This window comes from Neodiprion virginianus, chromosome 6, assembly GCF_021901495.1.
Source record: "Neodiprion virginianus isolate iyNeoVirg1 chromosome 6, iyNeoVirg1.1, whole genome shotgun sequence".
Lineage (NCBI taxonomy): Eukaryota > Metazoa > Arthropoda > Insecta > Hymenoptera > Diprionidae > Neodiprion > Neodiprion virginianus.
This window is the reverse complement of record NC_060882.1, coordinates 11,682,260-11,699,550: the sequence shown is the minus strand read 5'-3', so window position 1 is coordinate 11,699,550 and position 17,291 is coordinate 11,682,260. Positions and strand designations below refer to the sequence as shown.

The window sequence follows — 17,291 nt, the reverse complement described above, 5'->3', positions numbered from 1 at the left end:
ATAAGACAAACAGGAAACAATCGGAACGTTCACTTAAGATCCTTAATTTTTATGCATAATTTTGTTGTTTTATGCGAAATTGCGTTGCATTTGTATCAATTATAATGGATAATTTACGATAAACATCTTGCGTTAAAATAGTATCATGTACGTACCTGGACGACCTGCAATAACCACGTTTAACAAACGAAGAATTTTGAATCCTGTACCAATGAAAACGTTTAAGTTATGTAGGTATATGAAACGAAATCGATACGATGTAATATGTACTGTATTTAGTGATAACAGAAGTGCGGGATTTAATTTGTTTCATTTATTTAATAATAATTGTTGCTTACCACGTCTCAAATTAATTTACATCATATAAGGTATGTTATTTATTATTTCTTATGTACATTCAACATCGTCTTGACAACACCATAGGAAAAAATGTTTTAGACACATTCCGAAGTTTGTTTGAAAACTTATCTTTATATATATATGTAAGTGTGTCTGTAATTTTTTTTTACAATAATAACCGAGACACAAGGAGATATTCCAGCTCAATCAACTCAACTTTGCTGACTAATAATTGAGTAGTTATGAGATTTTGAAGCTACTGAATACAGTGGGACGGTACCTGCAGTCATTGCAAATAATTTGACAGCTGAGGCCGGTTAAAAAAAATAACATAATAAATCAAAGAAAGAATAAGGTGGAAGAGCATATAAAATAATTATTATTTTTCGGTCACCAAAGAACTAAACATAATTTATACAAGAGTTACCGAACTTTTAATAATTAAAATTACACATAAAATGGGAGAAGATTGTTTCAACCAAATAAATATGTCTTTTCAGGGGATAAAAAAATATTTTTCTGTTGCAGCGAAATTTCCACTTATCTGAAAGTCAGTAATAACAACAAAATATTTTTTCCGCCACCCATAAAGAAATATTTTTGGTCTAATAATATTTTCTTTTTAACCGAGTTGTACATTGAATTCATATGATTTTTTTTCCGTCTCTTCTTGCCTCATGATCTTTAGGAATGATAAGGAGTTTTTGAAACTCGTTTTTGAAGGTAATAAAAAATAGCAAAATTTATTTTTCCACGCTGAGAAAAAAGATTATTCGATAAAAAGAGTGTATTTTGGCAGGTGCCGAAACAGAATATTTCGTTTCTGCAACAAAACTCTGAGTAAGTTTCCAAAAAAATTCTGCCCATTTACAGAAATTTACTTGCAACCAACACACTTTATTTTCTTTACCTGCAAAGAAATATTTCTATGGTTGAAACAATCTGTCCTTTCTGTGTAATCGATTATAATGCAAATAGAATTTTTAATTTAGTCAGATCTCTAAATAATAAATAAGTTTAATAAATAATAGTTCAGCACTTGATTGTGATAAATTCAATAAACATTAAAACAATAGTCAAGTAAAATACCAACAAATTTCAAACAATTTGATGCGTAAAAAACTTTTTAAGAAGGACACACTCATACTCAAGAATTTGGATTTCACTATTTCATTCTTGTTTTTTGTTACTTTGAATTTCACACATATACAATAACCAAAATATGCGACATCACTCGGAATATCGTTAAAAAGACTTCAAGTCCACATGTAGTGTATCTTTCGAAATATAGAAAAATTAGATTTTTACAACATTCATCCAAAATATTCGAGAATCGTATAAAAAATGCTGTTTATTATCACTTCTCATCTCTTCTCGTTTTTTACGTTGTTTCCAGTTCAATTCACGTTCATAAGTCTGTTCGACTTAAATTGAAAGGCATTTTTAACGATATTCGAACAATTTTCGCTAGACATATATAGGTACAGATGGTATAGCTGAATATTTGTTAAATTTGGATGAAAAATTTTATCCGGCATTAGTCTGTGCCGATTGTAATAATGATTCGCGGTCTGCGTACAAGACTACACTGCTGCGTTAGAATTACTGATTATTGCGGATAAAATTTTTGAACCATGTAGATATTACTATTCAATACGAACATTTAGGAAGATAGCGTTGTTAATAATTATTTTCTCAAATTTTAACATTTTCTATAAAAATCTGCATATGCATGTATTTATTTATTGCTTAATCTTTGCCCTCCTTAAATATGAGTATTACTTCTATAACTCTGTTTGTTATAAATTGCCGCTCAATATTGTACATACAATCAATTTTTTTATATTATATAATTAAGATGGATATCGCATACTCTTAACATATAACAAACGGGGCAAAACACTCCCCAATCAAGGACATCTATATAATATTACGTAGGTTCTTCAATAAAATTTTCATTATGCTATTACAGCGTATGTATGACGTATGTATATATTTAAGTTACGAGTAAAAAAAATTTTTTTTGGCAAACGGCATGTTTTACCGCAATTAATTACAAAAGGAATTTTTTTTTCTTGTTAATTACAATTATTGCAGTAATCTTTTTAAAAGTATAATTTTTACATACGTTAGAAATGATAATTATACATAAATTACCGTGGCAAAAAGCGTCGCGACGTGCCATGAGTAGTATTATTATAATATTTCGAAACAGTCTTTACAATAGCGATTCTGTACACAGAAATAAATATAGTGTGTAATGTCTTCACTTCTGATAAATGGTTGAATAACTACTGAGATTATCAATGAATATAGTTCAATCTATGTAATACGTGTATTCCTGTACTTTTTTGTGTACCTATTTGAGTTTCAAGTAATAATCGCGTTCGATGAAATATTTCTGTTCACTTTTGTACGGAATTAATGCTGTAGTGTAATAATATATGAATTGAAACGGAGAGTACACAATTTTTGTACACCGACATTATTCATGACGCAGCAGAATTGTTTCGACTAATGAAAAGTTTCGTTGCAGGTGATAATAATGATAATATAAAAAAAAAACTTTCGTAGTCACTTTCTATCAATTTTTTATTTTCCATTCCTTTCTTCGTTGTCCACCTTCTCTAAATTTAAATTTCATTTCGCATAGTTTTCCAATACTTTGATATGTTTGTGTTCAAAAACAGATTTTGGACATTATTTGCCTAGCTCTTCACCGTACATACGTCAATACGTGACAGGTACGTACATACAACTCGTGACGCGTATAGTGCGTGCATGCATTATATATAGGGAATGTTCAAAAAAATTTGTATCTGCGAGGTTTAGTGGGCGTTAGTGCTACTATCTGAGAAAAAATTCTCATCATCATACCATGCAATCGCAATGAATAGCACATCCCCGAAATCTGACTTGTTTCCATTTAGAGAAAGTGCAATCTGTCTAGATTACCTGGTATGATAATGTGAATGTTTTTCTCAGATAGTAACACTAATGCCCACTAAAACCTCGCAGTTATAGATTTGTTCGAACATTATTACTTTTACAGTAGGATATATACTGAGATTATATCCGAATCACGTGTATTTGAATGAGGAAATCCTCCCTTTTACAGGCACGGGTTAGAGTTGAGATAAAAATCTGAAAAAATTTGGTAATTGTTTTCGAATCATTTGAAGTTGATTTGACGGGCGGTCCGGAAGAAATTCGTCACCACCCTAAATAAGGACCACATTAATATAATATATATATATATATATATATATATATATATATATATATGTACATATACATATGAGTATGTCCAATACTTTTCGACCACAGCCTGCGGGCTTTGGTCAGCGATTCGGCTGCTGATTTTTTTCAAGAAAGTAGGTTATAAAAAAAGACGATTCTCCAAATTTGAGCTTAATATAAGAAAATCTGGTGGCTATAGAAATTTTTGAAGTTTTTAATAATTCAATTTTTTAGTTATTTTCACGATTTTTTCATGGGAGCTCTATGGGACTTAAAGACTCGAATCAAACGGCATTCCCCTTCTCTGACCTTTTATTTTGAGGAAAAAAATATTTTTTTACTCCAAAGCAAAATTCAGTTTAATTAGGACCCTTTTCATGAACTACTATTTTAGCAAAATTTCGCATAACTTTGAAACGCTGCCAAGTCAAGAATTTTCTAAGTAGACGGCCAATCGACGGCTAAAATTTTTCGTCTAGGTATACTTTATCACTACCTACACGAATTATTATTAATTACCACGTTTCTTTTTATATACGGCCTCGCAAAACCAACTGATTTCTGAAAAAACGCTGTTTTCAGATAGCTGTAACTTTTTTCTATCAACTCGAAATAGCTTGAAATTTTCAGGGAAAATACTCAATTCTATCCCCAAACAACACTGAAAATTTCCGGGTAGGAGCCGAAGTTGTTAACGAGCTGTGAATTTTCGAAATGTTCAAGTTTCCCACATAATATTTCGTATTTCATGGCATTATCAACGACTTCTTGAATTGCGCGTGGAAAATTTAAACTTGTCGATTATTAACCTAAATAAAAAAAAATGAAGAGCTTGCAAAACTACATACTGAAGTAATGTTATAAAAATATGGCTTACATCCCTATAATTTGTATCGCGTTAAGAAAAAAACTCATTGACTGCGAGAATAGGATATTTATAGCAGTATAAAATATTTTTATTTATCATTCGTATTGTAATTATTTATTTGAAATTAAATATTTGTTTCTTTGTGTCCCGTGAAGTCATACTCAATACTTGTTATATAGTTGATAATGCCGTGAAATACGAAATATTATGTGGGAAACTTGAACAGCTCGTTAACAACTTCGGCTCCTAGCTGGAAATTTTCAGTGTTGTTTGGGGATAGAATTGAGTATTTTCCCTGAAAATTTCAAGCTATTTCGAGTTGATAGAAAAAAGTTACAGCTATCTGAAAACCGCGTTTTTTCAGAAATCAGTTGGTTTTGCGAGGCCGTATATAAAAAGAAACGTGGTAATTAATAATAATTCGTGTAGGTAGTGATAAAGTATACCTAGACGAAAAATTTTAGCCGTCGATTGGCCGTCTACTTAGAAAATTCTTGACTTGGCAGCGTTTCAAAGTTATGCGAAATTTTGCTAAAATAGTAGTTCATGAAAAGGGTCCTAATTAAACTGAATTTTGCTTTGGAGTAAAAAACTATTTTTTTCCTTAAAATAGAAGGTCAGAGAAGGGGAATGCCGTTTGATTCGAGTCTTTAAGTCCCATAGAGCTCCCATGAAAAAATCGTGAAAATAACTAAAAAATTGAATTATTAAAAACTTCAAAAATTTCTATAGCCACCAGATTTTCTTATATTAAGCTCAAATTTGGAGAATCGTCTTTTTTTATAACCTACTTTCTTGAAAAAAATCAGCAGCCGAATCACTGACCAAAGCCCGCAGGCTGCGGTCGGAAAGTATTGGACGTACCCATATATATATATCAATTTTTTAGATTCATGCATATGGGGCTTTCCATATGAACTCAACCAATAATTTTCCCTTACCATTTTTGATTCGCTTCACGATTTTTCATACCATTCTTCCATCTCGAAGAAGCACTCCCGAATTTTTTCAGATACTTTCCTTCCATCCTTTAATTTTTTATGATTATTCTGACGCATCTCAAAATTGGCCTTTGTTGAAATTCTCAAAAAATTACCACAAAATTCTAAGTTCAGTTCTCAATCATTTGACGCGAGCACACCAAATTTTTAAAGAATTTGCGGAACTTCGAAAAATGGTTTTCCATTTGTTTAGTATTAAAAATGCAAAATAAAAAATATTCAAACAGTCATATTATCATGAAACGGGTGTTAAAATGATCGGAATGAAAATAAAACTTTAGAGAATTTCTCAAGAGTTAAAAAAAAAACCGGTTTTGAGACGAGTGGGAATAATTACAAAAAAGTTAAGGGTAAGGGGAAAAATATGAAAAAATTTAGAGATATTGTGAAGCGGAACGAAAATAGTGAGGTAAAATCATTGGTTGAGTTGACATGGAAAGCTCCATATATACATATAATATACATATCCATGTGTAAATAATAATTATCCTGGAGAATATGGACACTGCACTTACATGCAGATGTATACAGTATATATGGAGCAGGGCCGAATTTAGGGGAGGGCAACAGGGACTGAAGACCCAGGGACTCCACAAGAGAGGGAACGCCACAATATAAATTTTTAGGTCAAATATGCTAACACATGGTATGCAAAATATGAAAAAATTCACTTTTCTGAGAAAAAAAATTTCGCTCAGTTTCATGAGGCATTTTTTTTTTTTTTGCTCCCTCGTGGAAGAAGCTTTGTGACGGTAAACAAATTTTTTTGCCAGTTTTCGATGTCTGTGTGCTTAAAATTTTGCAAAATAACGAAAAATCATATTTAGAAAAAATGTCTAGATGTGTATGTGTGTATGTCTTGGCACTGTAAAATTGAAATGATTATAACTCGAGAACGATTTGCGCCACAGTGCTCCCATTTCGAAGATATTAATCTGTATAACCCCTACATTCACTCCAAATTTTGTCGAAATTGAAAATGAAGAATTTTACGACATTTTCAATCTTTGAAAAATCTCTGTGACCAAATTATTTTCTAAAAATTTTCAGACTTTGTAAAGAAAAATTAGTTTTTTTATAAATAAACTATCATGGAAGAACGGTCGGTATTCAATTTGGGAATGATCGGTCAAACGGTTCGGATTTTATGAATTTAAAATTTTTTTTGGAAAATCGTCGAATCGCTCTATCTTGCAAATTTCAAGATATCGTACAGATTTTTTTTTAAGAGTATTATAAAAGTAAAATTGGTATGAAATTTGAAGAAAATCGGTCAAACGGTTCGGATATTGAAAACTTTTTTTTACCAAAAATTAAAAAAAAATGATAAAGTTGCCATGATTTTTACGAATTGCGAAAAGTTAGGCAAAATTTTAGAATATGAATACACTGTTTGAAAAAGAATGTTGATATAAAATTTTGAGAAAATCGGTCGATGGATTCAAATTTTGTGAAATTTGGAAATTTTCGCAAGGAAAGTTGCAAGTTGAACCTTGCTTCCTCAAGACTTCTTTTGCACGACGCTTAAAGCTTCCTCTATGAGGAATCCAACATTAAGAAAAATAGTTCCCTATAGAGAGGACTTTGAGCATGGACGTTAAATGTTCATAAAATGACTAAATAAAGAATAACGCAATGTATCGCGAACTTCTCATATTTGCGGGGTGTCTATTAAGTAGTGCTGGCAGCGGGGATTCCCCGCTACAAGCACGCCACGCCACGACTGACCGCGCAGGCAAAGACGGGCAGCAGAGATAAGTTGATATCTGAATAAAAATGAAAATTGTTTATCTTGTTTGAAAAATAATTGGGAGCCTCCCAATTTTTTGTCGCCCTTGGTCCTCCACACCTTTAAATCCGGCCCTGATATTAGGCTTACCACGTGAACTCAGTAAGCGGTTGAACATGATGTTTTTTGATTTTGCAAATTTTTGGGGCAAGTTTGCAGAAGTCGAACGAACATAGGAAAAATCCTTGACGAAATCAAAAAATGTCATAGTCAACTGATTGCTGATTGTAAATTCACGCGAAAGCCCCATACGTATATATGAGTATTCGTTTATCACTTCCTTTCATTTTCGTTTTTTTCTCAATACTATATCTATTACAACAAATCTGTATTCGATATTTGTTACCAAATAATATTGATTCGACACATGTATAAATACATATGCAGCATAGAGCACGCACTTATGTAGCTGGAGCTGATGTATCATCAATATTATTTATTCATCTTTTTTTAATAACCATTACTTTTATAATAATCATTTATTCACTTTTTGCGTTGGCACATTTATCATTTCCGATAGAATTCACACGCACGCACGCAGGCACACACATACACACACGCGCGCAGCATACACACACAATATGTGTACATATACTTATGCATCTATGATCTATATAAAATATAAAACGCAAAACTTATGCATTTGTATGCGATTTAGCTGTCAAAGCAGAGCTGAACAAAAGCGTAATATTAAAAATATCGCTGCACGATATCATATTCCTATTTGTATGCAATACTTATACGATAATTTAATCGCAAAAGATATACGTATACATATATTACATATGTATATTTACAGTGTCTTGCTTTCTCTCATCTTTGCACACGGTCTTGAGCAAGTGCGTGATGAATTTGAATCACCACTATATTGATTATTTATATAATGGTTCGATTATCCAGGGTAGAGGATTTTAGAAGTTCGATCACGGTACGTTGTTTTTGCGCAGACATAATATGTATTATATACTGGGCTGGTACTATTTCCCTAAATTTTGCAGCTTCCGACAGAATTTCAAACATCAGTCATCTCCAATAGTCTAATCACATAGCACAGATGTTTAAAACCTATGGTTCACAAATACTCCAAGTTTGCAAAACTGTCGCAGTTAAATTATACAGCTCTAGAAGGGTTTCAGATGCATGTCACTAAATGTGTTTTATTTGTTTTTTACTGTTCAAGATATATTGTTTCTCTTCCAAATATTTTTCGTCCAAACTGTTTGAAAAAAATATGACAGCAAATATTACTTACTTATTTTAGAACCATTTCACATGGTATGTTCGAACAGAAATATTTCTGAAACATTGGGTGTTGCATGGCTCTAAATATTGTAACAAGGTTACCTTCTCACCCTGCATATTTAAAGAAGGGAATCTTACCCCTTCAAGATAAATACATGTTACAAATAGATGAATTGCTTGGTTGCTGCGCCAACCACTATTATTGTAAACAGTCTTTCTCTAGATGTTAACTCGGAAGGACGTATTTTCTTGAATATATGATTTTGGCCTGTATTTTCTGTGTTTCGCTACATTTGCCTTCTTAATCAGAGAACCTCTTATTTTTCAAGCAACACAAAAGTTACAATATTATATCGGTAATGCAGGGCTAGCAATTTCGAGAAAAGAAACAGAAAAGTGATTTACTATCAGTCTGAGCTGATCAGACTCCACTTAAAGAAGAACAATACATTGAAGCAAGATAAAAATGGAAAAATAGGATTTAAAATGGTATCACACTATTCTATATGTATGTGTATAATTACATAATATATATGTATATACACGAGTGCTGTCCATAATCATTGTTACGGAAAATAGTTGGAAGTAATGTTCCAAAGATTTTTCTGACGTAATTACTGTTAAGATAAGAGTGAGGCCATAAGAATTTCTCTTGTTTATTGAAATCTCATTCTCGAGGAGTAGGCGTAGTAGATTCCAAGTTCTGTTAGACCATTTGGAATATGCTATTAGACGTTTGATTTTTTTTACGTATCTATATATGTATATATGTTTATAACTTTATATACATACACAGACTTACAACAGAAAAAATGATTAGGCTTTTCTGTAAAAGTCACATGAATTTAACTCTTATTTATCTATTCCAGACGGTGCGATATCATGTACTTACAGTCTGGAACACTCAAATCGCTGTCGCGTCAAACTTCTATTACTGTATATACGTGTGTGTACATAGTGGAATGTCGCGTTCGGCCACTTTAGACCTGCAGTTTAATACTCCGGGCATAATTAATACAGAAAGACGTCCGTGTGTCTTTTCATTGGTCCGTTAACATCTCAAATGCGTACATAATATGTATGCATGTATGTGTATTGCTAATAAGTTTGCTTTTGCATACATGTACATACATATAGTGCAGTCCATTGGGGTTAACTATCATAATATCATGATTGGTATCTATTTTTTCAGATTTATTCCTAGACAAGGAAACCTTGCGACGTTGCTGACATTTGAGCCCTCAGAGCAGTTACACTGTTCATGATTTTCTTTTGATGACCGACTAACGTTATTCCTAGGGCAGTTAGCTCTTGGACGGTGACTCTTGCTGCAGCCTCCAACGTCGTTACCCCAGCTCTTTCAAAACTCTCCGCATATCTTGACATTTTTATTGATGCCAGCCAATCACCTACTGACGTCAGTTGCGTAAGATCCACTGCGTCCGGTGCTAGTGGATTTGTACCCCTGTGAAATAGTTTAGAAATCCATTAATTTGTACACTCGCATCAATTTACGAACTAGATCATAATGGTATTCCATGTATTACGCATTAACAATCAAACTGAGGAAAAAATCTGCGTTAGTTTATAAAATTTGCTTCAATGTTTTTCGGAAATTTTTTATTTTCCAATCGAGTTAATAATAGGGGAAACTTGATCAACTATTTTCTCTAAGTTTGAATATGCTCAACATTTTTCATTTGTTCTATTGTCATTTGATCATTGGATAAAATACATTTCACTTGGTCCATTAGTGCCAGAGTTGAATCTTGAAAAACTTTAACATTGTGACCAATGAAAATAATCTCTAAGCTGCGAATTGCTGTCAATAGAAATTATTATTTCCTTCAACTTTCGCTTGCACTGTTTATCATCTCTTTTTGAACTAGCAAAAATTAGATTTTGGGATTCATATCAAACAAACAATTAACCATAAAAGGTGATAAGACGTAAACGTCACTGTCTAGTGTGCCATATAGTCTAGAATATACAACATCTTAATAATGGAGTATGAGAGATAAAATACAAAGGGTAATTGATATATTTACAGAAGGGTATAACTGGTAAGTAAATTAACTGGTTTGACGAGGTTTTATTTTCAAATACTAAGCAAGACTTGATAATATTGAACTTTTACTTAATTTCGGATTGAATATGGGTTACTATAATACCTATTAATGGGGGGGGGGGGGGAGGGGCATTTTCATAAATTGAAGTGCAAAGTTTTGGATGAGTTAGCGTATGTAACTTTCATTCGGATCTCAACTTTCAATTTTCCATAGTACTTCGCAATTTATGACATATTTAAATTTGAAAATGTGTTCCCTCACTACTTCAATTTGTTTTCGAATAGAGAATTGTGAAACAAATTTACTTTGAACTTTTACATATACGTCAAATTCACTTCACAAGTTTATACTTGTAATTTTTCGAAAGCCTGTGTCTAATGCGAAAACAAATCGAGCTAAGAACCTGAAATCATGTAACGTCGACATTTTATTGACATATAATACAATGAAAAAAAATTGTACGAATCGAAAATTCTACTTTTAAAAGTCCTCTGCTTTCGCGAATAATTCTCTATACGTTTTGATATACGTTAAATTTTTTTTTTTTTTTACTTCATCATGTCAAAAAGATGTTAACTCGTGTATATTTTTACAATGAAAATGTATTTAGAGAAGTATACCTTTGCCTGAAGGAAGAGAAAAGTTTTTCACCAAGTTGAAACGATAAAAGATTTCGGTGCGATATCGTAAATTAACCAATAGAGCGTTCGCGGAGAAATTTCAGTAAACTGCTTATTGTACACACTGAACCATCTATCATATCATGTACATATTATCAAGTAGGTACTTATACAGCAAAGTTGGTAATAAAATAGGTTTTTATAATTGGTATGGTGAGTACCGAATGATATTAAACTTATGATCTATACATCTGTATAATATGTATAATATATCATGAATTTATTAAACAGATCATTATAAAGTCGTGGTATTATAAAAGTAATTAGTACTATAATTAGCATAAGGGTGACATTATTATATACAATATACATCTACGTTCACATGTAATTTTATGTACAGTGCAATATGCGATGAAGCAAGCAGTGCGATACAAACTAAAAAAGGCAAGCATTTTTTTTTATCTACATGATACTACGTAGTCAACGTCCTCGTACGAAAACGAAAACAAAAAACGCAGTGGTCCCCGATTCCGTTTATACCATCAAACATTTCCGTGAAATAATTGATGACGTCTTGTTTTTGTTTCGTTAGATGATTAGATACCAAAACACCAATATTACGATGACGGTAATGGAGACCGTTAGCACAATCGAAATATATTTGGCGAGGATTGCGTTTTTTTGTCTTCCTTTCAGCCAGTTGAGAATGTTTTTTTAAGTTTTCTTTAATTATTTTACCTTTTTCTTATATGCACGGTTGATGCGGGCGGTGGTGGGGGTGGAGCGCCCCGTTCCCTGATTCTGACAATTGTTAGCAATTGTTAGTGCAATGGAGGCCACCGTATGGAGTCTTTTTGCTACCAGTGAATGTATTACTTTTATACTTTTGTGTAAACTTGTGGTGTAGCTCGCCAAATTGATCGATAAAGATTCGCAAAAAAAAAAAAAAAAAAACTGCCCGAGCCTCAAATCATTAAACGTGTAATGGTCATCTAAATTAAAATAATCAACACAATTACAAATAATATGCCGAATTAAGTACTCCGCGATAATCCCGTGTGTATGTCAATATTTGTGCTATGCTGTTTTGACGAATGTATAGCTGTTTTATATTTTGTGTTCCTCTATTGTGGTTTATAGGGTACAGGTATGTTGGAATACAGACGTATTTTGAACGCTGCATCGGGGGTTATTAATTTGTATACTGGAAATACACCGCATCTTTTTTTAATACTCTCAGATTCCTATATAAGTAAATTTCAGTTTATCCGCATTGCATAAGCTAGTAAATTGTGCAACAAGGAGGCGAAGTAGGTCTTTTTACGTCGAGCGTCAGTTTGCAATATTAGTCGTAGGCGAGCGCGTGCGCGAGGCAAAAACGAATATTGCAAATACGCGAGGCAAAAAATACTTCGCCCCTACGTTGCACACGATATTTCATGTAACAAGAGTGCGGTTTACACGTTTTTATATAGCACTAGTGCAATTTACGTGTCCTTTTTACCTCGTGTCCTGTATGTAAAGTAATCTTTTTTATGACGTTACGAAAAAAAACAGCAGCTGAGTATGTAAATGTACACTTTTACGTCCTTGTGCGTAAATGTGCTTTTTTTGAACGCCGCTTCAAAAAAAAACTTGTAAAGCACACTTTTCCTACATAAAGTGTCGTGTGCGCCATGGAGGCAGACTTTTTCGCCACGCGTGTTTTCAATATCGCCTTCAGCTCACGCATGCGCGCGCCTACGACTCATACTGCAAACTTACGCTCGGCGTAAAAACATCTACTTTGCCTCCTTGGTGCACAATCTACTACTGTGTGACACAGTATGGTTTACGCGTCATTTTTTGCCTGCGTTTAGTAGATAAGGTAATCGTTTTAGAGTCAGTACAAAAAAAGAGCATCGGAGTACGTAGAAGTGCGCTTTTACGTCCTAGTACTTAGAAGTGCGTTTTTTTTTTTTTTTTTTACCCGTTATAAGAAGCACGCGCACGCGGTTGCCTATGACTAATATTGCAAACTACGCTCGGCGTAAAAAGATCTACTTTGCGTCCTTGGTACATAATCGGCTATTCTTTTTGCAGCAGGTACAAAAAGGACACTTTTAAATACCACGACGTGAAATTGCACTTATATGCACTTCGATGCTCTTTTTTGTACCACCACGAAAACGATTACTTTACATACGGAATGCAGGCACAAAAAGACGAGTAAACCATACTATAGTGATACCCAAATTATATCGAAAAAGGTTCATTATACGTTAATGTTATAAAATTATCTTTGCATTATTGACTATACAAAAATTTTGCAGTATTTTGTATAACGATACACGTATAACACTGTCAATAAATTTATTCGTTTTATTTAGTTCATTATGCACCTGCCCCGACAATCTGTCTCAATGGAGAACATTACGTTATTGTTTGTTTTATGTTTCGATTATTATCTGAGCAAACCATCTCCGTCAAGTTTTACTTTTCTACGCGCTTCATTTTCTCAGTTTTTGTAATGAGTATTTTTGGGTAGACCGTATACTAATAATAATTAATTTGCGGAACGTGTCTTATTTCATATTTTCCTTAATTAAACTACGCTCTCTCTAAACAGATTACAGTTGATGATAATGATAATAATAATAATAACAATAATAGTATTAATAATAAAAATACTAATATCGCGGATGATGTCAATAATATGATATCCGTAAATTGTAACACTACAGCTTACAATTAAATTACTTCCATATTTCTTGGACCTTGTATAATTTCGTTTTTTCAAGTATAAAAATACTAGTCTAACGACACGACATGTCTTTTGAATATTCATTACTTGGTATTTTTAATTTTCTTTTCATATAAGTGTAATGTCAATAAATAATTATTAAATATTTATATTAAATATCTGAAAGACTATTTTTCGCTAATGAACTATTATTAATGTTATAGGCTATTTTCTTTCGTTGGTCAAATCGTCCTCTACCTTAATATGGTTGAAAACCTGTATGTACTACATATTACCTACTATTCTACAATTCGCTGATGTATCCTATCATATTATATATTATTGTTATTATATGTGTCTCTACTCGACCGGTTTAATTTTATTTTACTACTTAAAAAAGATGTAACTCAATGTGTCATTAAAAACTCGGCAGTGTTGATGCAAAGTATTATATATCGACAAAGTGCAACATTTTTATATAGTATACGTATAAATGATTAATCACATTTTTAAACAAATTCTAATCTATTAGCATTTATAATATGCATCTCCGTTCAATAAAATTGTTTTCACTATTTATCGTAATTTCTTTCTTTTAAATATTATTAATGATCGTGATAATATCGTAAATTTTTTTTTGATTAATTAACGATGAGATTATATGTTTTTATAGCGATCTGTTTTTACTCTATTTTGTATTATTTCAATTTACTTTTTGTATCTTCTTTCATTTGTTTGTATTGCTATTTTCGATTCCTAGTATTGTCTAGTATGATATAATGAAACGTTTTATTTTTATTTATTTATTTAATTTTTCTTTCCTTAAAGAGTACATCAGTCATGTGGTGATCGTATTGTGAGTTATACGTTGTGCTCTCCTGTATTTTTGTTTTTTACCTATGAATTTATTTATTTATGTGCGGAAGGAACCTGCATTTATGTATGTATGTATAGAAGTTTCATTCAGCTGCGCAGTTGTGCGACAGCAATAACTATTTATGTATGTATGTATATCAGACTTTCAATATGTGGCATAAAACTGATAGTATTGTACATATGGCCTTTCCCTGCTCGCGAAAAAATCAGAATAAAATAATAAACCGTTGCATAATGTATTATAATATGCCTATATTTATAACACTGACGCGTGCCTATTGCGTTTGCGCCTATTATACACCTATGCGTTTAGATCTATACAAACACCGAACTAAACACCGAAAAATAAAAGGGGCTCCGTTTCCGTTTTTTTATTAAAATTCTTTGAATAGCGAAAACTGTTAACGTACGCCGACGATATGGCAGGGCTGGAAGCGAGTAATTCTTTTTGAAAAGTAGAATACAATTTCTAAAACGTGACTTATAACATTTGTCTCCGACTTCTATCAGTTTATAAGAATCATCGCAAACCGCGTGCGTGAGATTCCAAGGATTACTGGTAGCAAAATCATAGCGAACCTGTCAGACAACCAATGCATTTCTAATAATTCAACTTGAGTAACCTTGTAAGTCAGCCAAAGCTTTAAAGTGCGTTGTGAAATTATAGAATCAGAAGTGACTATACATTAACCATCTGACAATGAGTCGAATGTGGCAATAGGAAACGGTATCTCGCTACCAACTCTGACTGATCATTAGTATCACGTACTCGCGTAAGATGATGTTAAAAGAATTTAATTATTTGAAAAACAAAGCCCTCGACGTAAGGACTGATCGCATCGTGCTTCGAGTGTTTACTTATTCGACCGCCTGTTTTTGTTTTCAATTTTAATTTTAATTTAATCTCGATGTGGATGCTAGTTTTTAATGTAATCTATTAAAAACGAGACATTATGATATATTCGCGATTGCGGTAGCATTAAACGAAATTATGGTCTAACAAGATGTAGAAGGGTTAGGGAGCTAGATCGGTTAACCAAAGTGGGTGAACGGGACCCAGTTGGGGTAGGTAAGGGGCGGTTGTTGGGGCAGAGCGTGTGTCGCAGCGTGTGTGTGGAAGTGTAGGGTTCTGCCGGCTCCTGGTGGCATTACTGGAACGGCTAGCGGTGGTTGGCCTTGGCCCTGACCTTGGCCTTGACCTTGGCTCGGACCTTGGCCTTGGCCTTGGCTTTGTCGGCCCAAAACGTCTACGAACGGACCCGCAGGGCCCCCCTGACTGCCGTGGCCAGTGACATAGTACGGATTGTGTGCTGGTGGCCGCACGCTGTTGTACCAAAAGACACCAACCAAAACCACATAGAATTAGCCCAAAAAGAAAACTCAAAAAAAAAAAAAAATTTGATTTTTTTTTTTCACAGAAAGAGAGAAAGTTTCACTATCCTCGTATGTTGTTCATAAGTACTCATAAATGCAAATATATATACATGTATATATACAATACATATATACATGTATAAGTATGAAATTAGCAAGTAAGTAAAGAAGTAAATTATCGGTATGAAAGGAACGTATATGATGAAAAAAAAAAAAATATTATTCAAACTTTTTCAATACTCCGATAAGTCGTAATCAAAAATAATCTGTATTAAGATGATATATCTATTTTATGCAAGTTATTTAGAAAGTTTTCTGTCTTTCACTTATTTGTTTTTGCCCGTTTCCTTTTTTCTTTCTTCATTTACGAAAATTGCGATTATAGATAGATATCAATGAAACAACACAGCTGCTGCTGCTACATTAAACACAAGAGTATGTCGAGTGAAGCTATGAAGCAAAACTTTCGAAGTCTAAACATCTTACTATTATTCCATTTTGTTTTTTTTTTTTTTTTTTTTCCCAATAACAAGTTTATTAATGCTTGTAGCGTACACTATGAAGAAAAAATTCACTTGGGAATATAGCGTAGACTTTCGTCCATAAATTAATTTTTCTCGGTTTTAGAATGCCGCAAGTATGAAGTTAAAAATTGTACACATATGGCTACTGTTGAAGTTGAGGATGGAATAGTATCTTCGCGAACATTGAAAGGGATAAAAAACTTAAAAAAAAAAAACAAAAAAAACACATGTATATTAAGACAGCAATCATCTTAGGCCTTACTTTTTGACTGGTGGCATATAACAAAATTTGTCTACTTTTCTGTTTGGAAATTTAACCCCTTAAAATATGATATTTTTTAAACCTCCTTCTTATCCAAACTAATTAGATACAAAAAAATCTCTGATGTAGTTTAGGATTTCAAATGTTCAAGTATTATTTCAGAGTTACAGATTTATAAATCCTTTGTATTTAGTTAAATTATAATTTTGAGGACATTTTACTGATCCTTGAGATAAAAATAAAAAAATAACAGAGTTTCAAAATACCATATTTAAAATAGAAAAACAAGTAAATACGACCTAAAATATTGCTAAGCTGCAATAACGTGAAGATGTGGAATTCAAACTAAATTTGGAAGAAAAATA

General features: G+C 32.6%; 1 protein-coding gene across 12 annotated transcripts in view; it reads right to left on the bottom strand.

Annotated features, from left to right (window-relative positions):
* Positions 1-349: 349 nt before the first annotated feature.
* Positions 350-17,291, bottom strand: part of LOC124306819 (ephrin type-A receptor 4) — a 167,805-nt gene continuing 150,863 nt past the window's right edge. For 8 of the 12 annotated variants that reach the window (XM_046767856.1, XM_046767861.1, XM_046767857.1 and 5 more), the window contains 2 exons: positions 11,907-11,969; positions 350-9,944 (listed from right to left, as the gene is read on the bottom strand). In XM_046767856.1, the coding sequence (XP_046623812.1) occupies positions 9,680-9,944; positions 11,907-11,969 (328 nt within the window). In that variant the 3' untranslated portion in view covers positions 350-9,679. Of the gene's footprint in view, positions 9,945-11,906; positions 11,970-13,767; positions 16,091-17,291 lie in introns of those variants that run through there. The other 4 variants (XM_046767860.1, XM_046767866.1, XM_046767867.1 and 1 more) reach the window with 2 other exon arrangements.